The sequence below is a fragment of the Mauremys mutica genome, chromosome 3, assembly GCF_020497125.1.
Source record: "Mauremys mutica isolate MM-2020 ecotype Southern chromosome 3, ASM2049712v1, whole genome shotgun sequence".
Classification (NCBI taxonomy): Eukaryota; Metazoa; Chordata; order Testudines; family Geoemydidae; genus Mauremys; species Mauremys mutica.
This window is the reverse complement of record NC_059074.1, coordinates 15,972,890-16,000,551: the sequence shown is the minus strand read 5'-3', so window position 1 is coordinate 16,000,551 and position 27,662 is coordinate 15,972,890. Positions and strand designations below refer to the sequence as shown.

The 27,662-nt window shown below is 43.7% G+C and overlaps 2 protein-coding genes across 2 annotated transcripts in view; both read right to left on the bottom strand.

Moving 5' to 3' along the window:
• The window catches only part of CDC5L (cell division cycle 5 like), a 50,563-nt gene extending 44,569 nt beyond the window's left edge, over window positions 1-5,994 (bottom strand). Inside the window, exons 1-3 of the mRNA XM_045011435.1 lie at window positions 5,759-5,994; window positions 1,300-1,403; window positions 194-355 (exon numbers count right to left, since the gene is read on the bottom strand). Of these exons, the coding sequence (XP_044867370.1) occupies window positions 194-355; window positions 1,300-1,403; window positions 5,759-5,803 (311 nt within the window). The 5' untranslated portion in view covers window positions 5,804-5,994. The remainder of the gene's footprint in view (window positions 1-193; window positions 356-1,299; window positions 1,404-5,758) is intronic.
• Window positions 5,995-12,626: 6,632 nt separating this feature from the next.
• Window positions 12,627-27,184, bottom strand: LOC123367376 (zinc finger protein 91-like). Its single transcript, XM_045011577.1, has 3 exons — window positions 27,070-27,184; window positions 20,821-21,474; window positions 12,627-18,978 (listed from the first exon to the last, which is right to left on the bottom strand). Exons 1-3 carry the CDS (start codon window positions 27,110-27,112, stop codon window positions 16,301-16,303), a joined length of 3,375 nt encoding a protein of 1,124 aa, XP_044867512.1. The 5' UTR covers window positions 27,113-27,184; the 3' UTR covers window positions 12,627-16,300.
• Window positions 27,185-27,662: the final 478 nt, after the last annotated feature.

Below are 27,662 nucleotides of genomic sequence, written 5' to 3'. Positions count from 1 at the left end.
AGCCTTTCCCATCAAGCTAGGCAGCCCAACCTAGCAGCCTATAGAAGGTCCAAGCCAACTTGAAGCCCTTCCAGCTACAGCACTCGGGAGGGAGAAGAGAATACCTCCACACATCCAGCAACCTCCTGATGTCTATATAACAAACTACAAACATTTTCATGCTCTTTATCTTTAGCAAAACAGAGTCACTTACAAAAGAAATTCATAGTGTTCCAAGCACTGCGCAGCTGTTCTTCCAATTATTGGAGCAATGGTCCTCCACTGGGTTGGCATTAGCTTGGCCAAGTGTAATAGTTTCTCCTCTTCTTCCCGTGACCATTCTGTCTTTTTGATACTTGGGTCCAACCACTCGTACCTGTTACACAGCGGTAAAATTAAAAGAGGGCATTTCTGGGACAGTTTATGACAATTCAATTGTGAGCAAGTCATATTGCTTCCACACACCATTATGATGGGATTTCAGAATCTCATCCTGGATATATCTGATCTATGGCTATATAAAAATGTGTATTATACGCAGCACTTTTATACATATAAAGCTTTAAGTTTTGTTCTCATTTGTCATACAGATCTTCCCATCTCTCCTCATCCTCATTATTTTTTGCCAAAAGACAGGATTCACAAAACTAGTCTTTACTAGTCATGTGGTTTTACATACCATTTTCAAATGGTTACAAGAAATGGTGGAGAACAATTAAAGCCCCGACACTGTAAATACTTAAGCACACACTTAACTTTAAGTGTGCAAATAGTTCCGTTAGACTATGCTTCCATTAAGTTTAGCATGTGCGATTCGGTGTCTGCAGGACTGGGGCCTAAATCTCATATGGATGTTAGTACATGTGTGTTAATTTTAAAGGTTGGGGTTTTTTTTGGTACACATTCAAATCTAGTACTGGAAAATAAAAAAAGGAGAGGCTAAACTGAATGGTCTGAAAGCCTCTTTATATTAATACAAAGAGCTTATTTAAAGTGAATTTTCTTTCTGACAAACATCTCGTTAAAATATGTAAATCAGACTACAAAGTGGTTATTTTGAACTAAATTTTCACAATGATCCTGTATCTTCAGTTTATATGATGTCACTGATGTCATCTGTAAAGTGAGTGGCTTTCTATTTTTGCTCATGTTGCTTTCAAGGAATACGAGTTTGTGATAGCTGCAGAAGATGAAATCAAGTAAGAATCACAAAGCTCTATCTCCCTCCCCTGGACCTGAACCACTGACAAACTTTATAGTAACTTTTAAATTCACATGAACTATGGATCTCACTTTCCCATTACTGTGTTCTCTACTTACCATCTGGCTTTGCATTGTTTTGCTGATTTTCTGTGCAACAAGGAAGCAATACGAGACCACTGGTTTTTGCCATATTTCATCACAGCTGCTTTAAGAATTTCATCCTTAAAACAAAAAGAATTCTTATTACGATGGGTTATTAGAAAACTTTATCAGAGATGAATGCTTGCTTTGAGCTCTGTGAGGAGAGATGGAGGAGAGGGTTTGACAAGGACGGTGGCCTGGTGGGAAGGGCAAAGGAACCCTCTTCTTCCCAAAATTTTGCTCCCATCAAAGATGAGTGAAGATGTAGGGCTGTTTTACCAATGTCGTTACTCTTATCGCTAACATTGAAAATTACTGTAGATGAAAGAGGTTAGCAAAAGAAAATTATTGCCATTTCATTTGGGTATTTGACAGCACTTGGTGAATGGCCAGTTTCATTGTTTCTCCTGTACAGTAAGTTTCCAGGGTTGTGTGGATCCTTCAGGATGGTGAGAAAATATTTTTAACAATAGGACATGGTAAAAGCATGAAAACTGGGGCATGTGTGGCACCTAAAACCACTTTCAACTTTTTTTAAATTGAGTAGATTGCAAGTTGGTGATGTCCCTTTAATTGGAAGTTTCAAGTTTGCGATGGAAATTGAGCCAACTGCCTAAAAAACAGCAAGCTTTGAAGGTCCTAAAAAGAAGTCGTCAATATCAAGACAAGCACTTGGTTGCAGATCCAGTCATAGTTAGAACTGTTTATTTTTTGATATTTGCATCCTAAACCTAAGTATGTTTCTGTTCTTGTATAGTTCATTTAATACAATACATGGCAGATTAACAGCCATTTCCTATTGTCAGCTTTGTTTGGAGATAGCGGACATGATGATATACATGTGCAGTAGGACCAAAGTGTTGTTAGGAACACTTGTTTTGTGACAAGGTAACCGTAGACACACTTAATTTTACAGTTTAATGGCAATACATTACTTAGGAGTGCAAGAAGTTCTTGTACCAAATCTGAACAACCAATGGCATATGAAATCTATTTATGAAATATCTCATTTGCAGGTGTTTCAACTGAAACAGCTGCGGACCCTGAGAAGACTTCAAACAAAGAAAAGAGGATATGATCTCCAAGTGTCATGAAATCTTCACTACAAGAATTCAGTAAACATCGGCTCCAATTTTCACAGGGTTATCTCACAATAAAGTATCCATTAGGGCTGACACTACATCACTACACTACATCAGGACTGACACTACATCACAAGAAAGGTGTGCACCATGACTTCCTGATGGCAAGTGACATAGTGACGATAACTTCAAGACACTGGAATTCAAACCTGTGTTGAGATAGAACAGTTCTGTCTCAGAAGACAAAATTATAGAAGCATCAACCCCATGAAACAGAAAGAGCTTCATGTCCCCAAGCCCAAACTTTGCCTCTTCTACAGAAACCATACATTTCACTTTTATTATAAGAAGTTAGAACCTTCAAATTTAAGAGATTCTGGAAGAAAGTTATGGACCTGTTGCAGACCATTCTAGCATGGAAACCATGAAGTGCATGCACTGGAACTGTGGCCAGACGTGAACAAAAGCTGAAAAGCTCAGTTACCCTTTGAAGTTTTCCTGGGATCAGATGGCATCTTTTCCTAAGGGAAAGTCTACACTACCTACACTACAGAGCGCTCTCCTGTCAGCATAATTACTCCACCTCCGTGAGAGGTGGAAGCTATATCAGAAGGAGAGTGTCTCCCTCCGACATAGCGCAGCGTAGACATCGCTTTAAGTCGATGTAACTTATGTCACTCATGGGGGTGTTGTTTTCACCCTAACTGAGCTGAAAACAGAAGCCTTGTTTTGTATAGAAAAAAGCACACAAAGTGATCAAATAAGCGATCTACTATGTGTTCCACAAACGCTCATTATAGCCTAGTCCAGGGGTCGGTAACCTTTCAGAAGTGGTGTGCCGAGTCTTCATTTATTCACTCTGATTTAAGGTTTCACATGCCAGTAATACATTTTAACATTTTTAGAAGGTCTCTTTCTATAAGTCTATAATATAATAACTAAACTATTATTGTATGTAAAGTAAATAAGAAGCTTCATTTAAAATTAAATTAAAATGCAGAGCCCCTCCGGACCAGTGGCCAGGACCTGGGCAGTGTGAGTGCCACTGAAAATCATCTTACGTGCCATAGGTTGCCTACCCCTGGCCTAGTCTGTACAATAAGAGTATCCATTGCCAACAATAGAAATTTGCCGTTAAACTATGTTCAGTGCCAGTTCAACTGCACAAAGTTGTTTTTCCTTATGTACACAAGCCTTCAGAGTGCATTTAGCTTTAACCGTAGGCTGCTGAGTTTTGGTTTGGGATACTACAGGGGTATATCTATATATATATATAGATATATATATATATATAAAATGAAAAAACTCTTCTCTCTCTCTCCCTGTGTGTGTATATATATATATATATATATCATACTTCCATCTCTTGCTGCAATATTCCATTTGCTACAAGTTAGCACCACAGTAATACCATTGATAAGATGTACAAATAATCACTGGTAATTTTTTGCATGACTACCTTGTAGCTACTCATATGTTTATTGTGAACCAATCACCACAGTACGGCACCAAATACAAACACTTGCTTTGGTGTCATCCTGGTAGGACTCTAGCCTCTGTAAAGCCCTCAGAGGAGATGCATTCTTGAGATCATCATCCTTTGAGAGGATAAGGACGAAGGGGAGCGAATCTCTCTGAAAGGCTGAGAAGGTAGGAGAACACAGGCCTTGCCAGATGGAGGGAAATGCTTGTGCTTGTTATGTCAGGATATGACCAAACTTTAGCTAACTGAAGGACCACATTATTGCTTTGTCAGAAATGCTTCTTACCATAGGAGAGGAGCCTATACTTAGTCTCACCCTTCCTCATAGGGAGAGATAAAGCATTCTGCAGAAAGAAACACTTTCCAGCACACAGGGACCCATGCGGCTCTGACCCCCTGCCCATGCAGCACTCTCTGAACCCCAGTACATAGAACAGCTCCCAGAACACAGGGCACATGTGGATATGAGTCCCCTGCTCATACTGTACACTGGGGACCCAAGCCTGCAGAGGAACCGGCACAAGGGGCCCCTGCCCATTTCTGCACACTGGGGACCACTGCCAGCACATGGGTGTTCACGGGGTTCTGAGATCCCTGGCTATGCTGCACACTGTGAACCACAGCCTGCAGCAGAGCCAGCTCCCAGCACACAGGGCCCAGGCGGATCTGGGCTCCCTGCCTATGCTGCACACAAGGGAGCCCAGCCTGCAGCAGAGCCAGCTCCCAGCACACAGGGCCCAGGCAGATCTGGGCCCCCTGCCCATGCTACACATGAGGGAGCCCAGACTGCAGAGGGGCCAACTCCCAGCACACAGGGCCGAGGCGGATCTGGGCTCTCTGCCCATGCTACACACTAGGTACCCCAGCTTGCAGAGGGGACAGCTCCCAGCACACAGGGCCCAGGTGGATCTGGGCTCCCTGCCCATGCTGCACACAAGGGAGCCCAGCCTGCAGAGGGGACAGCTCTCAGCACACAGGGCCCAGGCGGATCTGGGCTCCCTGCCCATGCTGCACGCGAGGGAGCCCAGCCTGCAGAGGGGCCAGCTCCCAGCACACAGGGCCCAGGCGGATCTGGGCCCCCTGCCCATGCTGCACACGAGGGAGCCCAGCCTGCAGAGGGGCCAGCTCCCAGCACACAGGGCCCAGGCGGATCTGGGCTCCCTGCCCATGCTACACACGAGGGAGCCCAGCCTGCAGAGGGGCCAGCTCCCAGCACACAGGGCCCAGGCGGATCTGGGCCCCCTGCCCATGCTACACACGAGGGAGCCCAGCCTGCAGAGGGGCCAGCTCCCAGCACACAGGGCCCAGGCGGATCTGGGCTCCCTGCCTATGCTGCACACAAGGGAGCCCAGCCTGCAGAGGGGCCAGCTCCCAGCACACAGGGCTCAGGCGGATCTGGGCTCCCTGCCCATGCTGCACACGAGGGAGCCCAGCCTGCAGAGGGGCCAGCTCCCAGCACACAGGGCCCAGGCGGATCTGGGCTCCCTGCCCATGCTACACACGAGGGAACCCAGACTGCAGAGGGGACAGCTCCCAGCACACAGGGCCCAGGCGGATCTGGGCTCCCTGCCCATGCTGCACACGGGGGAGCCCAGCCTGCAGAGGGGCCAGCTCCCAGCACACAGGGCCCAGGCGGATCTGGGCCCTCCCCCCTCTGCACACTGGGGACCCTCAAGTATTAAGCAGGCGGGGGGAGAACCCGAGGCACAGCAAAGTTTCTCAGAGCCCGTGCTGAAGACACCCTGTGCACATGCGCAAGACCCCTCCACCACCGTTTCAGCGCATGCGCTCCACTGCCCCTTCTCGCTGCCGAGCGGAGGCTCAGCGGGCGACCCTGCGGCTGGGCCCCAGGAGCGGAAGCGGCCCCTACCTCGGTGTTTCGCCACACGCCCCCTTTGATCATAATCCGCGGCATCTCGGCAGCGAAGGCGAGCGGGCTGCGGGAGAAAAGAGACGATGGCGGCGTAGGAGAGACACCACTAGGCTCTCCGCGCTACGGGCGGTTGAGATTCTGCGCAGGCGCAGTTCGGACAGGGGCGCGGGGAATGTGTCAAAACTCCGAGCCGGCGCACAGTTAGTCCGTGAGTCGTAGCTGCACGCATGCGCATTGAGAGGGAACAGTCTCCCGCGAGTGAGATTACAGAAACTGCGCGTGCGCAGCTCTGAAGGCGGAGCGAGGGGAAGAGACGAGCCGGGCCGGTGTGCAGGGCCGCTCAGGAGCAGCCGGCAGGGCTGGGAAGCATCGTCATAGCGCCATCTGGCGCCCGGCGGTGCTGCGGGCACAGAACCCCCCCGGCTGGATGCAGCCTGCGGGGCCCGATCCAGTCCGTGCGAGGCTGCGGGAGGGGGGAGCGGGGCTGGGTCTGACCCTGGACGTGAGACAGCCTCGTATGCTGGGGGGGGGGAGGGGCGCCGGAGGGCGGGGCGCGTGTGTGGCTGTAACCAAAGAGCGTCTCTGGGGCCGGGGTGTTTGGGAGCCGTCTGTCTGTCTGTCTGTCTGTGCAGGGGAGTGTCTCTTGGGATGGGGTGGTGGGGAGCCGTCTGTCTGTCTGTCTGTGCAGGGGAGCGTCTCTTGGGCCGGGGTGGTGGGGAGCTGTCTGTCTGTCTGTCTGTCTGTCTGTCTGTGCAGGGGAGTCTCTCTTGGGATGGGGTGGTGGGGAGCTGTCTGTCTGTCTGTGCAGGGGAGTGTCTCTTGGGATGGGGTGGTGGGGAGCTGTCTGTCTGTGCAGGGGAGCGTCTCTTGGGATGGGGTGGTGGGGAGCTGTCTGTCTGTCTGTCTGTGCAGGGGAGTGGCTCTTGGGCCGGGGTGGTGGGGAGCCGTCTGTCTGTCTGTGCAGGGGAGTGTCTCTTGGGATGGGGTGGTGGGGAGCTGTCTGTCTGTCTGTCTGTCTGTGCAGGGGAGCGTCTCTTGGGATGGGGTGGTGGGGAGCCGTCTGTCTGTCTGTCTGTGCAGGGGAGTGGCTCTGGGGCCGGGGTGGTGGGGAAGCTGTCTGTCTGTCTGTGCAGGGGAGTGTCTCTTGGGATGGGGTGGTGGGGAGCTGTCTCTCTGTCTGTGCAGGGGAGTGTCTCTTGGGCCGGGGTGGTGAGGAGCTGTCTGTCTGTCTGTGCAGGGGAGTGTCTCTTGGGCCGGGGTGGTGGGGAGCTGTCTGTCTGTCTGTGCAGGGGAGTGGCTCTGGGGCCGGGGTGGTGGGGAGCTGTTTGTCTGTCTGTGCAGATGAGCGTCTCTTGGGATGGGGTGGTGGGGAGCTGTCTGTCTGTCTGTGCAGGGGAGTGGCTCTTTGGATGGGGTGGTAGGGAGCCGTCTGTCTGTCTGTGCAGGTGTCTCTCTCTTGGGCCAGGGTGGTGGGGAGCCGTCTGTCTGTCTGTGCCCGGGAGCGTCTCTTGGGATGGGGTGGTGGGGAGCTGTCTGTCTGTCTGTGCAGATGAGCATCTCTTGGGATGGGGTGGTGGGGAGCCATCCCTCTGTGCAGGGGAGCGTCTCTTCGGATGGGGTCAGGCGGACCTGTCCGTGCAGTTGAGTGTCTCTTGGGATGGCCATGGGGAATTGTCTGTGCAGTTGGGTGTCGTTTGGGAAGGGGTGGTGGGGAGCTGTCTGTGAAGGTAAGGCAGTGCTTTGGGATGGGGGGTGGAGAGGAAGTGTCTGTGTGTGAAGAAAGTGAGGTCCCTTGGGTGAGGTGGGATACAAGTGTGCGTTGCTGGGATTGCCCTGGGCTTCTGTTCCCATTCGACACTGGGTTTTCAGGGCTGGTATTCAGGGAAGCCACCTTTTTCCTTACAAAGAGAGCCTTTGAGAACCACTTGCGTAGAGGAGCGCCACATCAGAAATCTGAACCCCCATGTTCTGGGGGGTTTCACAGGGCATCTGGGAGAAGCTGATACTCAATTAATTCAAAATATGGATCCTCTTCTCCCAGACTGTGCTGCAGTCTCCAGTACCTGTGGCTCATTTAGCAGCCAATATAAAAAGCCAGGGGGCCTACCACAATCTAAGTCAACTCAGGACAGGAATGCTTCCTGCACATTTTTACTGGTTTAAAAATGTTTTCTTCTCCCTTGTTAGTGAATGAAAGACCTACACAAACAGAGGAAACAGACTGGCTGTGCCTAAATGCTGTCAAATACACCAATTAAACAAACAGGAAAATATATTTTCTCTTTCACTTACATTAATAAACCTTGTGTTATTTGTAATAGTAGGTTTAACAAAGTGTTATTAAGTATGGCTGTGGATTAATCACAGTTAACTCACATGATTAACTCCAAAAAATAAATTGCAATTAAAATATTGTGATTAATCACAGTTTTAATCGCATGTTAAACAATAGAATACAAATAGAAATTTATTAAATATTTTGGATGTTTTTCTACATTTTCAAATATATTGATTTCAGTTACAACACAGAATATAAAGTGTATAGTGCTCACTTTATATCCAAAGAAATAGTATTTTTCAGTTCACCTCATACAAGTACTGTAGTGCAACCTCTTTAGCGTGAAAATGCATCTTACAAATGTAGATTTTTTTTGTTACATAACTACACTCAAAAACAAAACAATGTAAAACTTTAGAGAATATTTGAAAATAAACGATACAAAGTGTTTGAAGCGTCAGTTATTGTGTCATTGGGGGTAATATACAGGTTGTAGGGGGATATTAGCATTTTGGTATTGGACAGCATATACCATATACAGTCTGTCATGTCCCCAATGTGGGGTGTACGGTGGGTGGGATCAAGATACAGTCAGGAGGCAGTGGGGGTACATCACTCATACAAACAGGTTACAGACAGTCATGGGCATGAATAAGCGGGCTGGATAATGGGGATGGGACGACCCTCACATAGTAGAGTTCAGTACAAGTCCACTCAGTCCTACTTCTTTTTCAGCCAAATCGCTAAGACAAGCAAGTTTGTTTACATTTACAGGAGATACTGCTGCCCGCTTATTTACAGTGTCACTTGGAAGTGGGAACAGGTGTTTGCATAGCACTTTTGTAGCGGCCATTGCAAGGTATTTACATGCCAGATATGCTAAACTTTTGTATACCCCTTCATGCTTCTGCCACCATTCCAGAGGACATGCTTCCATGCTGATGACACTTGTTAAAAAAAAAAAATGTATTAATTACATTTGTGACTGAACTCCTTGAGGGAGAATTGTATTTCTCCTGCTCCGTTTTATCCGCATTCTGCCATATATTTTGTGTTATAGCAATCTCAGATGATGACCCAGCACGTTGTTCATTTTAAGAACACTTTCACTGCAGATTTTGACAAAATGCAAAGAAAGTACCAATGTGAGATTTCTAAAGATAGCTACAGCACTCAACCCAAGATATAAGAATCTGAAGTGCCTTCCACAATCTGGGAGGGATGAGGTATGGACCATGCTTTCAGAAGTCTTAAAAGAGCAATACTCCGATGCAGAAATTACAGAACCCGAACCACCAAAAAGGAAAACCAACCTTCTGCTGGTGGCATCTGACTCAGATGATGAAAATGAACATATGTTCGTCTGCACTGCTTTGGATTTTTATCGAGCAGAACCTGTCATCAGCATGGATGCATGTCCTCTGGAATGGCAGTTGAAGCATGAAGGGACATATGAATCTTCAGCACATATGGCATGTAAATATCTTGCAACATAATCTACAACCGTGCCATGCAAATGCCTGTTATCACTTTCAGATGACATCGTAAACAAAAAGTGGGCAGCATTAATTCCTGCAAATGTAAACAAAACTTGTTTGTTTGAGAAATTGGCTGAACAAGAAGTAGGACTGAGTGGACTTGAAGACCCTAAAGATTTACATTATTTTGTTTTTGAATGGTTATTTTTTGTACATAATTCTACATTTATAAGTTCAACTTTCATGATAAAGAGATTGCACTACAGTACTGGTATTAGGTGAACTGAAAAATACTATTTCTTTGGTTTTCTACAGTGCAAATATTTGTAATAAAAATAAATATAAACTGAGCACTGCACACTTTGTATTCTGTGTTGTAATTGAAATCAATATATTTGAAAATGTAGAAAATGGACAATTTTTTTAAAAAATGGTACTCTATTATTGTTTAACAGTATAATTAATCGCCGTTAATTTTTTTAATTGCTTGATAGCCCTATTTTTAAGTTGATTGTGCATCTTTAAATTTACAGTACCTGTGTATGGTAGAGTTAATGTGATATAGTAACATCCATGGTCACCTGAAGACAGCTTTAAGGTATATTTGGATTTTTACATTTTAAACATCTGGACTTTTTCCTAAAACCTTCTCCTCTCTCCTTAAAACATTAACTTGGCCCTTTCATCACAATACACAGCTATATGTATTACAGTGGTTAAACACTAGGAAGGCTAAGCCTAGAATTGTTTTTCACAACTCAGCTAGCAGCAGTAGAGAAAAACAGCCAGCTGAACCAGGTACAGCAGTACCACTAAGGGAAGCAGGAACTGAAATCCAGGTGAGGTTGCTCTTCTTCCCCTCTTCTAGCATCTCCAGGCCCAGCATTGTGCAGGGGAAACCTTTTGTCTGGGCGCGCCAGAGCCTATGTAGTCCCACACTTCTGAGACATGTTTGTTCCTGGACAAAAGGAACTGGTGGCAGGAGCCAGCTAGAAACGGAACCAGCAACAGCAGAGGAAAGCAGCTGAAGCAGTGGCCTGGAGTCAGATGATGTTAGTAGCCTCTCACTGGTTTTTACTGCATTTACACTGGAGTTCTCTCCTCTCTGATCGGTGGCTGTTGGCTCCTGCTCCATTATGCCACCTTCCTTCTGGGCTCCCATTTTTCTTTCCCCTCCTTTTAAAGTCCATGCTTAGATTTTTTTTTAAAAGCTAATTTGCTCTCAACACAACCCCATCCAACTATTTAAAAAAAAAAGTAGCTAACATACCTACTGCTGACCATCACGTTGTTTACTCAGATTAGATGTTCTCCTTTGTCTGTCTTGCTTATTTAGACTGTAAATTCTTTGGAGCGGAGACAGACTCCTATTCTGTGTACACAGTGCCTAGCACAGTGGTATCCTAATCTTAGTGTGGTCCCTAGGTGCTGCCATAAATAATTGAGTAGGGTGTATTTAAAACTCTGTAAACTGTCCCTGCTGTAACCATGTCACCTCTCCTCACACTGCACTTTCACGTTATCACGTTTACTGAAGAAGCAAAGGAACACCCAGCTTGTGCAGAAGAAAGTTTTGGTGAAGAAGGTGTTGCTCTTTTCTCAATCATGATCAAACCAACATTCATGCATGGTAATAGGTGGCACTCTGGTGCTGTCTTTCCACTAAAACATGAAACCAAGGTTCTGAACAGTAGTGGCTCATGAACAGTTTTGGAAAGAATAGGGGTACACTCTGGACAAATTAAAACTGTTGGTAATTAAACTTGGCCTACTCCAGATTGCTTCTGTAATTTCATCAGGATATGATAAACTTTCTCTTACTGTTAAACAATTAGCACAACAGATGCTGGCTTAAGTATCCTTCTGTATATAACTGAAATTCCTCTTCTACTGAAGGAATTGTTCTGCTTGAGCATAAGAAGATATTTTTGCACTGCAACGTTCAAGCTCACCTGATTACAAACTAGCCAAAGTGCTCAAGTCAGTTGGAAGCAGCCCAGATTTCAGATATACTTGCTTTCCTTTTATCATTGGTGGGTCACAATCACTTTGCCTCGGTTTCCCCATGAGTAAAAAGATACAAATTACTTACTGTATATGATAGGCAGAATAAATGCCTGTTTGTAATGAATTATGAGATACACTTCTCCCCACTGACTCTCCATACTTTCCCTTCCCAGTCTGAAGTTTGTCTGTCTGAGGGCATACTGCTACAAGTTACTGAGCACCCTGTAGTCTCACACAAGTCAGTGGGCCCTGAGGGCACCAGAGCAGGCCCAGAGATTGTAAGAACTTCGGAAAAAGGCATGTCTACCTATGGTGCCGGTTTAGGCACTCATAATATCCCATAACCGTTTCATATAGGCATTTGTTTAACGTTTGTAGAGCAGTGCAAATTCCTTGAAAGACACTGTAAATGCAAAGTACTATTTTCTTCACATATTTACTTTAAAGCAACATGTGAGTGGAACTACTGGATCTAAGTTACAAACCACTCAGCTTGTAGTAGTATGAGGAACTGTTAGAGTCCTATTTACTCTTATCTTTTAAGATGTCCATAAAGGACAAACTTACCTTTATGAAGGTCTTTGCAATGGTGTACTACATACTGTACAAAAGCCCTAAGACTATTTTGAAGGCCTGACAGCCTATTATTCCAAGGTGGAGCTGTATTGCCTTTCTCACTTGACTTCCCATTAGGGAGGTTCAGTCTAAAAACATATCAGGAAATTAGCAACTCTCACTGACATACATTTATAGTTATGGAGATAGTAGGAATTTCTAAAAGGTTTTGTATTGCAACACTGGCTCTTTAATTGCAGTGAGGCACTGTAGGTAAAGCTCTCTTTTCTCTTAAAAGCTGGGGTGTTTAATGCTGTACACAATTAGTTTTCCAGTTTTCCTTATTTACACTCCTATGTAGTGTTCACACTACACATAGTTTTAGCTAAAGAAAGCTAAGTAGCTATCCAAAAATACAACCATTCACTGTAGTTAAGCTTTAAATAGAGATAGATCTTACCATTTGCTTTCCACCGTGGTCATTAAGTGGATGTGAAGAAAGCAGTTGTAAAGACTCTCTCATTTTCACAGCAAAGTAGGCAATATCTTTTCATTATTTGACAATGTGTTTTATTATTTAAAAAAAATAGAAATCACTGCTACTAATACAGATCACAGTATTTTTACCTGATCCTTGTGTGTCTGAATCATGAGTAATCTAGTGAAATCAACAGGACTATTTACTTGAATGAGACAAAAATTTCATCCTCTAAATATTTCTCTAGTTGAATACAACCGGTTCTAGAATCAGTTACTAAGCAGACCATAAAATTTAAGTTCAGGTGATTAATGACTGTTTACAAAAGAACATCTTTATTGATAAGAAACATATGACATGGATCAGGAACATTCTCTTCACATATATTGACATTCATGTACCTGAAGGCCTTTTATATGCAAGAAAAGTAAAGGAGTGTACTTCATTTGTTCCACAGAGACCTCCAAGTGTACTTTCATTTCAACAAGGACCATCATTTTTATATAAATTCACAGTCTTTTGCTTGCTCTTACTACAAAGCACACACCAAACTTCCATATAATGTATATTAATATTCCTTTTGCACACTGAACTCTGATACCAAGAAACAACATGGAACAGCCTTCACCTTATTGTAATTAAAAAAAAAATTTTTTAGCCCAAATGCCTCCATTAATAGATAAATGAAGTGGTCCAACTTATTATATGAAATTATGTAATTCACCTACACCCATTTACTTTTCACAAAGATGAATTTTATAATACTCTATAGTCTGGAAAAGGCACACTGCAAGGTAGTAAGAGTTGTGGTGCATGGCATACAAAAACAAGACTAAAGTATAGAAATCATCTGTCATTACCACACTTTTCCCACTGGCAAGGCTATTCACTCTTTTCCGATGTTTCAACAACTTTTAGATAGGTAAGATCAAAAACAATTGAGCACGTGCAGTTACACCTAGAGAGCACTAGGGGGCCCCACTGGTATAGTGCATAGTTGCCCTTTTAAATTGATTTTTGCTGCGTTCTTCAGAATTTGTGGTTTCAATTATAAATCAAATTAAGAAAGCTTTTTATGTTTCAAATGTAGACTCTACAGCATAACAGGCACTTCTGTGCTATATGAAATATCAGGAAAGATGAGAGATGGACCATTGTAACAGAGGTTTCAAAGCCTAGTAAGAACCAAAGTACTACAGCATTAAGCACTGGCAACAAAAACCAACAGAAAACCAGACACTTTTTAAAGAAAAAAAAAATGAACTAAAAATATCTTTCAGGCCAAACTATGCCCTATTCAGAGGCTATATAAGTAGTTTTATGGGAGCCTGAGAGCTGCTCCTAATTCCATAAAATGGAGCATACTGCAGCCACACTCTGGTAATGTGGAGATGCAGCCGAGAGACCATCACCCTCTCCTCAGATCAAGAGAGCAACTGGTGCTGGAAACCTGTAGTCTCTATGCTATACCTCCATATTAATAAGCAAGACCACAAGGTACATTTGGTCCCCAGTTCTCACCTTAGGTTCCCATACTTCATGCTCTCATTTTCTAGTTTTACTTATTCTGCAGTGCAACTTTCCTGTCTTGTGGCATCAAATAGGAGATTAAAGAAGGGAATACCAAGAATCCCCTAGAGTTTTTCTTTTAATTTACCAGTCTCTTAATCCTTTGCAGTAATTGTAACAGATGCTGGGCACAAAGTTCTGCCATTACAAATGCCCTGGTGCAAGTAATGCTGCGGAAATCTTAGCACCATACATTGCAGATGCTCAAGTAACACCTACTCTTACCGCATGAAAGAAAAACCCCAATTCCATTCTTGGCTCTCCCACTTGCTGTATTTTTACTAAGGTGTAGCTAGATACTTTGTTGAGCTAGCTCTTTGCTTGAGTGGACCTTGCACATGCAATTTTAAAGAGACAGTATAACGTGATTTAATAAAATTGCTTTGACGGCAGTCTATCAAAATGTTTAGAAAAAATTTTACCAATTTTTCCATTAACATCTTTAACATTACCACAGTGTTCCTTAACATTACTATGGTTCATTCAAATATATCTCCCTACGAGGGCAAAATTAAATATTTTAATGGCAAAAACTGAATTTTACCCACCTTCGGCAAAAGGGAAATTATTTTAGCACTTGAGACTAATGTTAGGAAAATGCGTCAAAACCATGAAAACATTTTACAAACATTAACTAAACTGTTTAATACAAATTGCTGAAATATACATACTACGTTTCCCTTATTTGTCCTTTGAACAGGGCTAACAGAGGAATCTTCAAAAGATACAGGCAGCACTGAAAAGCATAAACTTGAATGTTTCTGAAAAATATACCAGCATTTTGCCAAATGTATTTAAATCAACGGAGTCATTTCCTTCATCTAAAATAAAGAAAAAAGTTTGACCCACAATCAGAGACAGACATTTGGAATAAACACTTCATTGATAATGACCTGTATCAACAACAAAGAACATAAGCAAACAAGCAGCTCTAGTAAAGTCTCATTTAAGGAGACAGTTTAAACTGTAGGACTCTTAATGGATCCACAGCTTTTCTATCAAATCCTCTTAATGAAGGAGATTTTCTGATATGCAACAGAACACTTGGAAAGCAGGCATCAAATGGTAGGTTGGGGGTATCCATTATTTGTATCTTGTGCTTCCTACTTCATTTCTTGCAAACAGTTTGGAACTTGTCTTGCAAAGTGCTTTGAGAGGGCACAGTATTTTACAAGATTAGGCCTTTGAAGGACAGCAATACAAAACTTTAAGGACATTTCTACTCAGAGTCCAAATCAAGAGTTAAGCCTCAAAAGTACTGATGCAGCAGTACTCACCAAAGCCAAATCCACATTAGTAACTTGTTTTCTGGGGGGTGTTTATATAAACATGCCCACTCTGCATTTCTATAATCAATTATTGTAACTAGTGGTTTTGTAAGTCACCCTCTCTTGATTCGGTCCTCTTGCAGTATTAGGTAGTTGCGGCAATATGAGTAGTTGCAGAAGGACTTCAGAGCAGTGAGTGAAGGTGGTAGCCAATAGGTAGGACTAATTTGTAACTAGATTTTTGATCTGCAGGTTACTGATTTGTGACAGAGAAGAATTTGATTTAAATTCTTTTCAGAAATATAGCATATTTTGGTTGTAAAACCCAAGTAAGTGCGACAGGAAGATCTGAGTGTACGGGTGACCCAGCAGTGGAGTACAGCCAATGTAGGAGCGCTGACATCACACCCTCTTCCTTGCTGACAGGATAGTGGTATAAAGTGCGCTTACTGAATAGTTGAGCATTAGCAGAAGTTTGTCTGAATGTTCCAAGCTGAGATAGTTTAACAGCCCCCCTTGTGACTTTTATAGGCCAGTATAATTTAGAAACAGCTCTGAGGCTTCTTTAACACAGCAGTGGAAGTAATGCTCATAGCAATAGGGCAGTGTTTTATGTCAGCATTCCACGCCATCCCGACTTTCACTCTATATGCCGTGGGAATACCCAGGAGTCTGGGTCCATAATCGTTGCCATGCCAATTTTACCTAGTGCCAGTTGAAGACATTTCATGTAGGTGGGATACAGGGCAAAGAAATTGTGCTCTTCTCCCAAGGTGCAAGTTCAAACTACCGCAAACTTTCTAGCTCTAAGCTTGTAACTCAGGAATTTTAACAAATCCCAGTTTTATTTTCCAGTTTATAAATGCTGTTTCTTATATTTCTCTAAGAGATGTATGGTGGAAAGTGTTACATTGCACTTTTGGCATTTGTACATGTTTTATCCTTGTGTGTTTTTACATGTTTCTCCAGAGCACATCTATCTATTGTGGAAAACTCACACTTGTTGCAGTGTAACTTTAAATGAGTTAGTAAGTGGCGCTTCAGGTGGCTAGAAGTGCGGAAAGCAAGAGCACACTGATCACATTTGTATGGCTTTTCACCTGTATGAATTCTCAAATGCTGCTTGAAGTTTCCACTATGGGCAGTAGCATAGCCACACTCTTCACACTTGTATATTTTGACAGGTAGTAGCGATTGCTCTTGGACTTTGCTACCAGCCAAGTTTTTTTCATCTGAATGTGAAGCCAAATGCCACTTAAGGGATTGCCATTTGTCTGTTGAATAGTCACAGTTCCTACATTTGAGGCGTTCCATCTTTAAATGCACAAGCTTGTGTCGATTTAGATGACCTGAAGTACGAAACTTCTTCTGACAAGTGTCACAGCTGTGGGGTTTTTCTCCTGTATGAATCCTTGTGTGTAGCTTGAGGTTGCTTAAAACATAAGTGATGTAATTACACTGTTCACACTTGTAAAGTTGTGAAAGACTTTGTGATGGCAGAACATGTTCATTTTCTTTGCCCTCATGATCATCCATCTGTTTCTGCAGGTCTTCTGAGCTGAATATGGAACGGACACACTTTAAGTCTTTTGAGGAGATAAGATCTTCCCTTTTAGGGCAGGTATCCTTATGTATTTCACAATGTAGTTTAAGATCGTCCGAAGTGCTGCCCAAATAATGGTCACATTCTTGACCTTTCTTTATGTGCACAAGACTATGTCTCCGCAAATGGCTGGAGGTGCGAAACATCTTGTTGCACTCCTTACACTCAAATGGTTTTTCGCCAGTGTGTATTCTAAAATGCAGCTTGAGGTTGCTAAAAATGTAAGTGGAATAATCACATTGTTGACACTTGAACAGTTTGTGAGAAGTCCCAATAGGAGGCTGTACATCAATACACTTAGCATTTTCCACAGCCTTGGGAGCATTTGTAACTCTCTCATTACATTCTTGAACTTGTGAACGAGTGACCTTCTGAAAAAACAGATGCTTCTCTTTGCAAAACACTAAATCACACTGATCGCTCTTGTAAATACTGAAAAGAGTTTCTGATCCAGTCCTCACAACAGGCAAATTGTTGGTTCCCTGGCTGCTTGGGCACGTTTTTTTGCCATAGCATAGATTCATATCCCTCTCAAATTCATTCTCCTGTTCAAGTTCTGCTCCTGAAGCCAGCATTTCATGTGTCTCATTAAGCAGGTGATCAGCCCATTTATTGTCAGAACTAGAAGAAACCCAATCCTTTTGGTAATCATTGTCATCTTTACATGCTTTGCTTTTACTGTATTCATTACTCTCATTTGCATAATCATTTGCAAACATCTCATCACAGCCTTTAACTTGGGTATGAAATTTCTCATGAAAGCAGCGCAGTCCTTTAGAGTAAAATACTACGTTACATTGATCACATGTATAGCTCTTTGGAGGACTTTTAGTTCTCTTCCCCTCGACAGGCAAGCCAAGGTGTTGCTGCCCTTGGTACAATTCTTTGCCAGCATGTATATTTGTGTGTCTCTTTAAGCCACTTGTGCTTGTGAATGATGACTGGCAGAATTCACAGGAATACGGCTTAGCCCCTGTATGAATGTAACTGTGTTTCACCATGCTTGCAAAATACAGTGAAAAAAACGTACAGAACCTGCATTTGTATAGTCTATAGCCAGCATGCCAGTACATGTGATTTAGCATGTAGGACAAGCTAACACAAGAATAGTCACACTGGGGACACTGATAAGGCTGTCTGCCTTTGTGTCCCTTCATATGATAAACAAAAAGCTTAGGATCTGGTGAAGCAAAGAGACAAATTTTACAAGAAAAAATAACTGGAGCATCTGCAGTTTTACAGTCCCTTTCAATTTTGATGAAGAATTTCCCATACTTACTTTCCTTTTTTTTATTCACAGATTGTGTTTTTGCTGGGTTCTCCTTCCTGGCTTTTTCAGTGTTCATACTTCTACCTTTTCTTGTATTTTTCAACCTGGCCATTTTCTTATGAAATTGAAGATGGCGTTTAATGTTGACAGAAAAGAAAAAGCTTCTTTGGCAAAAGCAGCATTTGTGAATTTTTTTATCCTGATGTGCTAAATGAATATGTTTCTTTAGAATATTTTTACTTGTGCACACAGAGCTACAAAACCTGCATTTCACATTCAGTGTCTTCTCATGCTTGCATGTAGAACAAGACCCCATAGAAAGAGCTTCGCTGTTGTGCTCATTACCTAGTAGGAATGTCTCTTCTTGCTGCTTTACAATCACATGAGAAACATCACAATCTTCTTGCTTATCCATCTCCCTGGGAGAATGAATTACAGACTGATGAATAAACTCTTCAGAAATATTTAATCCAGGATTATCACAAGCATTCATTGCCAAGTCCCCTACATCTTCTAGCAACTCTCCTGCTGTAGAAAAGTCACCATTAATACAAGTAAAACAAATACTTTGGACTTGCTCTATTTCTTTTACAGCATTCAGATCTTCAAAGTTGCTATCCATTCCACAATTCAGAGTTTCATCTGTAGAGCCATTTCTCATTCTTGTTCTGTCATCAGTTTTATTCTTTGCTTTCTCTAGAGGGACAGTACCTAAAAATGTAAGAAAAAATACATGTGACATGTCATCCAGTAATCTTCTATAGCCTGGCATGACCCGAGGACTGGAGATGCAGGTGGAAACTCTGGTCGAGTTTAGAAGGGGGTTCGAGCAGATGATGGAGCAAAGACATGAGGAGGCTGAAAGGATAAGCTCAGAATTGCAGATGGCAGCAGGACCAAAGAATTCTGAGGAGAGACTGCTGGGTGAGGAAAGTGGACGGTGGAAGCATGTGACTAAGAGAACCAGGCAGAGGAAAAGACGGGCCAGTGAAGGAGAAATAGAACTCAGGAACAGGTTTGCAGAGTTGGAAAATGAAGAAGGGGCACAGCAGGTGGTCGCTGAAGGTGAGAGGGCAAGGAAAAAGAGAAGAGCAGCTAGCCCTACAGAGGGGAAGAGTCAATGGAGACAACACCAAATATGAGCCCCAGGAGGGTATGCCCAGTGGTCTGTGATGGGATGTTAGATGGGATGGGATCTGAGTTACTGCAGAGAATTCTTTCCTGGGTGCTGGCGGGTGAGTCTTGCCCACATGCTCAGGGTTTAACTGATCGCCATATTTGGGGTCGGGAAGGAATTTTCCTCCAGGGCAGATTGGCAGAGGCCTTGGAGGTTTTTCACCTTCCTCTGCAGCATGGAGCATGGGTCACTTGCTGAAGGATTCTCTGCAGCTTGAGATCTTCAAACCACAATTTGAAGACTTCAATAACTCGGACATAGGTTAGGGGTTTGTTATAGAAGTGGATGGGTAAGATTCTGTGGCCTGCTTTGTGCAGGAGGTCAGACTAGATGATCATAATGGTCCCTTCTGACCTTAAAGTCTATGAGTCTATGATCTCAGTAACTCCCGCCTAAGTGATGATAGACTAAATGGCGACAACAAAAGAGCCCTAGTGATAAAAGTGGAGAATTACTTACTGCCAGCAGATTTTGTATTCAGAGTAGGGAATGCCACTCACTGATGCTAAAAAAGGTAAAATGATTTCCTTATATAATTTCACTCAGCTGTAGTAGAAGTGGACCACGCAACATAACTACTGGTTCTCCAAGAGTATTCACCAACAGCCATATCTTCATAGCCCTTAACTTTGCTCACCAATAAGGATGAGGTAAAGTGCTAAATTAGGGACTGAAACCACTGACTAGAGGTATAAATAATGTAGGAGAGATGCAGGGCAAGCTTCCCCCAACAATACAGACAGAATTCCCAACCTGCAATACACCTGTTATTTTGGTCCTGGCCTACTTGTGTGAGCACAAACTGCTGGCTGGACAAAGTCTGTGCAGAAATTTTGTGCTGGGCATGAGAATGAGACCAAGTTCATTTTCATTCACACCAGTAAATCATGTACCACGTTTCGCCATACAATCATTGAATGAACACTTCTGTGGACAGGTCTTGAAAATTTACCTAATGCCTACTAGTTTGATGACTCAGTTTACTTGCCAGGAAGGAAAAATGCCTGTGCCACCACAGTGCCACTCCACTCCAAATTAAAGCAACAGAACAGCTGTGTACCATTGTAACACTGGCAATCATCTTTCTATTTCATAAATGTATTGCGTGTGCCTCTATTAGGGGTGGTCAAATAGCAGAAAAAAAAAGTCAGAGTATATCAAATTCCACCATTATTAATCTTTTTCTTTCCTATACTACAATATGGTGTAACTTTATCCTGAGCTGTCTTCAGTGCACTTCCTTTCTCTTCCCCCTTTCCCACTCTTGTGTTTTGTACCTCTTTCTTTTCTCACTTCTTCCCCAAATCTCTCTCAATACCATACTTCTGTTTTTTAACCTTAGCTCGTGACTATGTCCTTGTCCTTTTCTCTCTTACCTTCAGTCTCAACACATCTCTCTGCTTTTTTACAATGGAGAGCTGGCTGGCACTCTTGATTGCAGTCAGAGGAACTGATTGCAGAAGTCTCACGTTCCTTTCCATCTTTAAATATTGCTCCTGGAATCAACTGCCTAGTTGTCTCAATAGTCAGACCATCTCTATCCTTATTGTCACCACATGAGAGAGGAACAGAAACCTTTTGGCAATCGATGTCATCCTTGCATTCTTTGCTTTCGACACATCCATTTATTTCTCCAGGGTCCATTCTGGGAGCTGACAGACATGACAGATAATTTTGGCTGGGTTTGCTACTGCCCAGAGCATGTTGATCGCTTATAGAAACTTGGGGTGAATTTAAATTCTCAGACACACTTAAAGTAACCTGCTCTTTCTCTGGACATTTTAGAACAACTTCTTCATTCAAGCTGGGCTGCACTTGACTCCTTAGATCACCACCACTTGAAGGCACCTGCTTTTCCACTTTGGTTTTTTTTAGATCACCCTCACTGGAAGTGAGCACCTTTTCTTCTTCACTCTTCAAAATATCATCATCACTCAAGACTGCCTGCTCTTCATCTTCACTTTCTAGAAAATCATCATCACTCAGCACAAAGATAGTGATGGGAAGGTCAATTTCAAAGACCTCAGACTCTGAAAATAGACAAAAACAGTATTAGCACTCTTTCAAAAACAAAAAAACAAAAAACAAAAAAAAAACCCCAAGGCACATAGCTCTCTTCAACGTAGAGTAAGATAGAAGCCCATCTACATAATCAAAAATTGCATTGCTACTTGGCAGTTCCAAGATCTACTGTGCACAACATTTCTAAGACACCTTGTTTCCATAGCCATGGTTCACAGGCATTGCAACTACCATCACAAAACACAATCTCTGAGCACATCATTGACACAGCTACAGGCTGGGCTGAGCAGTCCACACCAGTAATCTACATATTGTGCAGTGTTACAGCTATGTCTCCACAATCAGCAGGCATGAGAACTATTACTATTATCTGTACTACAATAGAACGTAGAGCCCACAACTGAGATCAGGATCCCATTATGGTAGGCACTGCACTCTCATACTCGTATGCACACACACTACGATTGTCAAACCCAAAGTTAGTTTACAATCTAAATATACAACACAGGCAAAGGGTAGGAAGGGAAACAGGCACAGAGAGGAAAAGTGATTTGATCAAGGTCACACAAGAGGGCAGTGACATAGGCAGGAACTGAATCCAAGTCTCCTGACTGCCAGTCCAATGCTCTATCCACTAGACCACACTGCCTCAAGACACCAAGGTTCTCACTGGTCTTGGCTCTGCTGGAGAAATGTCTGGAGAAAATATGAAAAATAAAGTTTATTACTAAATATAAGCTTTAATAAATATAAAAACAAAAGAAAAACATTTTTCTTCTTCTCTTGTAAATTAAAAAGTTTCCTCATTTCTAAACATCTACAGCAAATTAGAGCTCTGTGTCCTACGTTCTTATAAAAATACATAATCTAAAAAATCCCACCTAAACACTTCTGTATTTCCTCAGTTTTTTTTAATTTATTTTTGGGGAGGAGTGGTAGGGGCAGGAATGTGAGAAGAGGGATCAGGGGTCATCTTATCATGTAACTTAAATTCTTAACTCTTCGGGGAGTAGGAATTACGTGTTCTTATTTGTCTGCAGAACACCATGTTCAGCTACAGCACTGTCACAACGTAAGAATGGCCATACTGGGTCCAACCAATGGTCCATCTAGTCCAGTATCCTGTCTTCCGACAGTGACCAATGCAGATGCTTCAGAGGGAATGAACAGACAAGGGCAATTACTTTAGGGAGCCATCTCCTGTCGCCCAGTCCTAGCATCTGGCAGTCAGAGGCTAAGGGACACCCAGAGCATGGGGTTAAAGTCTATGAGATGATGAAGAACGTAAGGTCAGAAGGGACCATCATGATCATCTAGTCTGACTTTCTGCACACTAAAGGCCACAGAACCTCACCCACTTCTGTAATAGACCGCAAACCTCTTGGTGGTTACTAAAGTCCTCAAATCATGGTTTAAAGACTTCAGGTTACAGAGAATCCACTATTTACACTAGTTTAAACCTACAAGTGACCCATGCTGCAGAGGAAGGCAAAAAAAAAACCAGCGGGGTCTCTGCTAATCTGGCTCGAGGGAAAATTCTTTCCCGACCCCAATATGGCAATCAGTTAGTCTCTGAGCATATGGGCAAGACCCACCACCCAGACACCTAGGAAAGAATTCTCTCTAGTAACTCAGAGCCCTCCCCAACTAGTGTCCTTAATAGCCATTGGTGGACCTATCCTCCATGAAATTATCTAATTATTTTTTGAACCCTGTTATACTTTTGGCCTTCACAACATTCCCTGGCATATTGTGAAGAAGAACTTCCTTGTGTTTGTTTTAAATCTGCAGCCCATTAATTTCATCACAAGATCCCTGGTACTTATGTTATGTGTAGGGGTAAATAATACCTCCCTATTCACTTTCTCCACACAATTCAGGATTTTATAGACCTCTATCATATCCCCCTTAGTCTTTTCCATGCTGAACAGTCCCAGTCTTTTTAATCTCTCCTCCTATGGAAGATGTTCCATACCCCTAATCATTTTTGTTGCCCTTCTCTGTACCTTTTCAAATTCTAATACATCTTTTTTGAGATGGGGCGACCAGAACTGCATGCAGTATTGAAGGTGTGGGTATACTATGGATTTATATAGCAGTATTATATCATTATTTATCCCTTTCTTAATGGTTTCAAACATTGTTTGCTTTTTTTGACTGCTGCTGCACATTGAGTGGATGTTTTCAGAGAACAGAAATTAAAAAGTACAGTGACTAGAGTGAAATCCCTGCAAGATCATGGACACTTTTCAAAGACACCATAATAGAGGCCCAACTTAAATGAATACCCCAAATTAAAAAACACAATAAAAGAACGAAAAAAGAGCCACCATGGCTTAACAACCATGTAAAAGAAGCAGTGGGAGATAAAAAGGCATCTTAAAAAGTGGAAGTCAAATCCTAGTGAGGTAAATAGAAAGGAGCACAAACACTGCCAAATTAAGTGCAAGAGTGTAATAAGAAAAGCCAAAGAGGAGTTTGAAGAACGACTAGCCAAAAACTCAAAAGGTAATAACAAAATGTGTTTTAAGTACATCAGAAGCAGGAAGCCTGCTAAACAACCAGTGGATCCCTTGATGATCGAGATACAAAAGGAGCACTTAAAGACCATAAAGTCATTGCAGAGAAACTAAATGAATTCTTTGCTTCAGTCTTCACGGCTGAGGATGTTAGGGAGATTCCCAAACCTGAGCCGGCTTTTGTAGGTGACAAATCTGAGGAATTGTCACAGATTGAGGTGTCACTAGGTGGTTTTGGAATTAACTGATAAACTTAACAGTAACAAGTCACCGGGACCAGATGGCATTCACCCAAGAGTTCTGAAAGAACTCAAATGTGAAATTGCAGAACTATTAACTATGGTTTGTAACCTGTCCTTTAAATTGGCTTCTGTACCCAATGACTGGAAGATAGCTAATGTAACGCCAATATTTAAAAAGGGCTCTAGAGGTGATCCCAGCAATTACAGACTGTTAAGTCTAATGTCAGTAAAGAATAAAATTGTAAGCAACATAGAAGAACATAAACTTTTTGGCAAAAGTCAACATGGTTTCTGTAAAGGGAAATCATGTCTTACTAATCTATTAGAGTTCTTTGAAGGAGTCAACAAACATGTGGACAAGGGGGATCCGGTGGACATAGTGTACTTAGATTTCCAGAAAGCCTTTGACAAGGTCCCTCACCAAAAGCTCTTACATAAATTAAGTAGTCATGGGATAAGAGGGAAGGTCCTTTCATGGACTGAGAACTAGTTAAAAGACAGGGAACAAAGGGTAGGAATAAATGTTAAATTTTCAGAATGGAGAGGGGTAACTAGTGGTGTACATCAAGGGTCAGTTCTAGGACCAATCCTATTCAATTTATTCATAAATGATCTGGAGAAAGGGGTAAAAAGTGAGGTGGCAAAGTTTGCAGATGATACTAAACTGCTCAAGATTGTTAAGACCAAAGCAAACTGTGAAGAACTTCAAAAAGATCTCACAAAACTAAGTGATTGGGCAACATAATGGCAAATGAAATTTAATGTGGATAAATGTAAAGTAATACACATTGAGAAAAATAACCCCAACTTGTAGCTAATTTAGCTACAACTAATCAGGAAAAAGATCTTGGAGACATCATGGATAGTTCTCTGAAGACATCCATGCAGTGTGCAGCGGCAATCAAAAAAGTAAACAGGATGTTAGGAATCATTAAAAAGGGGATAGAAAATAAGACAGAGAATATCTTATTGCCCTTATATAAATCCATGTTATGCCCACATCTTGAATACTGCATACATATGTGGTCCCCTCGTCTCAAAAAAGATATACTGGCATTAGAAAAGATTCAAAGAAGGGCAACTAAAATGATTAGAGGTTTGGAACAGGTCCCATATGAGGAGAGATTAAAGAGGCTAGGACTTTTCATGGAAAAGAGGAGACTAAGGGGGGATATGATAGAGGTATATAAAATCATGAGTGAAGTGGAGAAAGTGGATAAGGAAAAGTTATTTGCTTGTTCCCACAATACAAGAACTAGGGACCACCAAATGAAATTAATGGGCAGAAGGTTTAAAACAAATAAAAGGAAGTTCTTCTTCACACAGTGCACAGTCAACTTGTGGAACTCCTTGCCTGAGGAGGTTGTGAAGGCTAGGACTATAACAGGGTTTAAATGAGAACTGGATAAATTCATGGAGGTTAAGTCCATTAATGGCTATTAGCCAGGATGGTTAAGGAATGGTGTTCCTAGCCTCTGTTTGTCAGAGGGTGTGGATAGATGGCAGGTGAGAGATCACTTGATCATTACCTGTTAGGTTCACTCCTTCTGGGGCACCTGGCATTGGCCACTGTCGGTAGACAGGATACTGGGCTGGATGGACCTTTGATCTGACCCAGTATGGCCAGGGGCAGGGGGAGATAACTCAGTGGTTTGAGCATTGGCCTGCTAAACCCAGGGTTGAGTTCAATCCTGGAGGGGGCCACTTAGGGATCTGGGGCAAAAATCAGTACTTGGTCCTGCTAGTGAAGGCAGAAAGCTGGACTCAATGACCTTTCAAGGTCCCTTCCAGTTCTAGGAGATAGGTATATCTCCAATTATAATAATAAAAAAAAACATTCTTATGTTCTTAATGACTCAACAATCTCTTTCTTGAGTGATAACTAATTTAGACCCCATCATTTTGTATGTATAGTTGGGATGTTTTCCAATGTGCATTACTTTGTACTTATCAACACAATCTTTGTTCTGTGTTACAACTGCTTACTGCAAACACATCTGGACATAGTACACCTCTACCTCGATATAACGCTGTCCTCGGAAGCCAAAAAATCTTACCGTGTTATAGGTGAAACTGCGTTATATCGAACTTGATTTGATCCCCGGAGCGCTGCTTTACTGCATTATATCCAAATTTGTGTTATATTGGGTGACATTAAAATGAGGTAGAGGTGTAATTAGTACTACGAAAGTTTCAGTGGATCCCTTAGAACAGTTAAAAGCTTGCAGGACCAAGTCGTCATGTCATACGGTTTCATCTTGAATTCACACTGTCACCCCTGCAGGACTATGTGAGTCATTTGGCATAGCTCACCTACTGTTTCGGACAGAACATCCCAGGTTTATTCTGTAGGACTTCAGGTGAAATTAATCAAACACCACAATTGCTACTCTGGATTTTGTTCCAGGTTGCAAACCGTATTTCCCGATTACAAGCCGGAGGATTGTTGGCAGCGAGGCGGATACCGTCACATCAGCGGAGCTCGCTTCGCCTGTGACTCAAGCGAGCCCAGAGGCATCATCTCTACCGCACCGGCAGAGCAGTGCCACCCACCCGGCCGGGCACGCGGCGCTCGCAGGCTCCCGGGGGCTCGAGCTCCCCGCCAACCATCCGGCGGGCAGAGGGGACCCTCGTTCTGAACGTGCCCCCGCCTTGGCCCGCTCGTCCCCGTGGGGGTTGGGCGCCCTGCAGCTCAGCCAGGCCGGGGAGCCCCGGCCCCTCGCCCGCCCTGACCCAGCGCCCCCGGCCCGGCCCGGCCCCCGCCTCAGCTGGAGGCGGCCGGGCTCCTCCCGCTTGCAAATCAGGGCCGGGAACCGGCGGCTCCCCGGCGCCCGGCACCTACCGCCGCTCCCGGCCGGCTCCGGACTCCGCAGCGCCCCCGACATGGCTCGGGCCGGCCCGCGGACCTAACAACCGCCCGACACCTTGGAAACGTGCCAGTACGCGTGCGCCCAGCTTCCCGCGCGCATGCGCGTTATGGGAGCGGCGCCTCAGCCCGCACCTTGCCCGGGGGAGCTTCGGCGCAGGCGCGGGGGAGGTCCCAGGCTAGGGGGCCTGTGCGCGGCCAGGGGCGGGGCCCTGCTGCCCGGCGTGCGCCGTGCGCGCACTAACTGGGGCTGGACGTGGGGGCCAGCCCGGGGGCAAAGCCCACCGCGGGGCCGCAAGGGGCAGCGCCCCCCCCCCGTACTCGGGGGTCTGGAGGGCGAGGCACCCCCCCCCCAAGTAGGAGAAAACGTGAAAAATAAGGGCACAAGGGAAAGTCTGGGCCACGCAGACTGGCTCGGAGTTGGGTGCTAACCCTGGCTGCAGCCCTGCCTGGGTGGGTAAGACCCCCCCCCCTCCCCATGCAGGACCTGGTAAAAAGATTTATGGAACCTAAATGACTCTGTTAAAACAGCACCACATTTCAAAGGTGACCCCGTGGGCCCCTCCCAC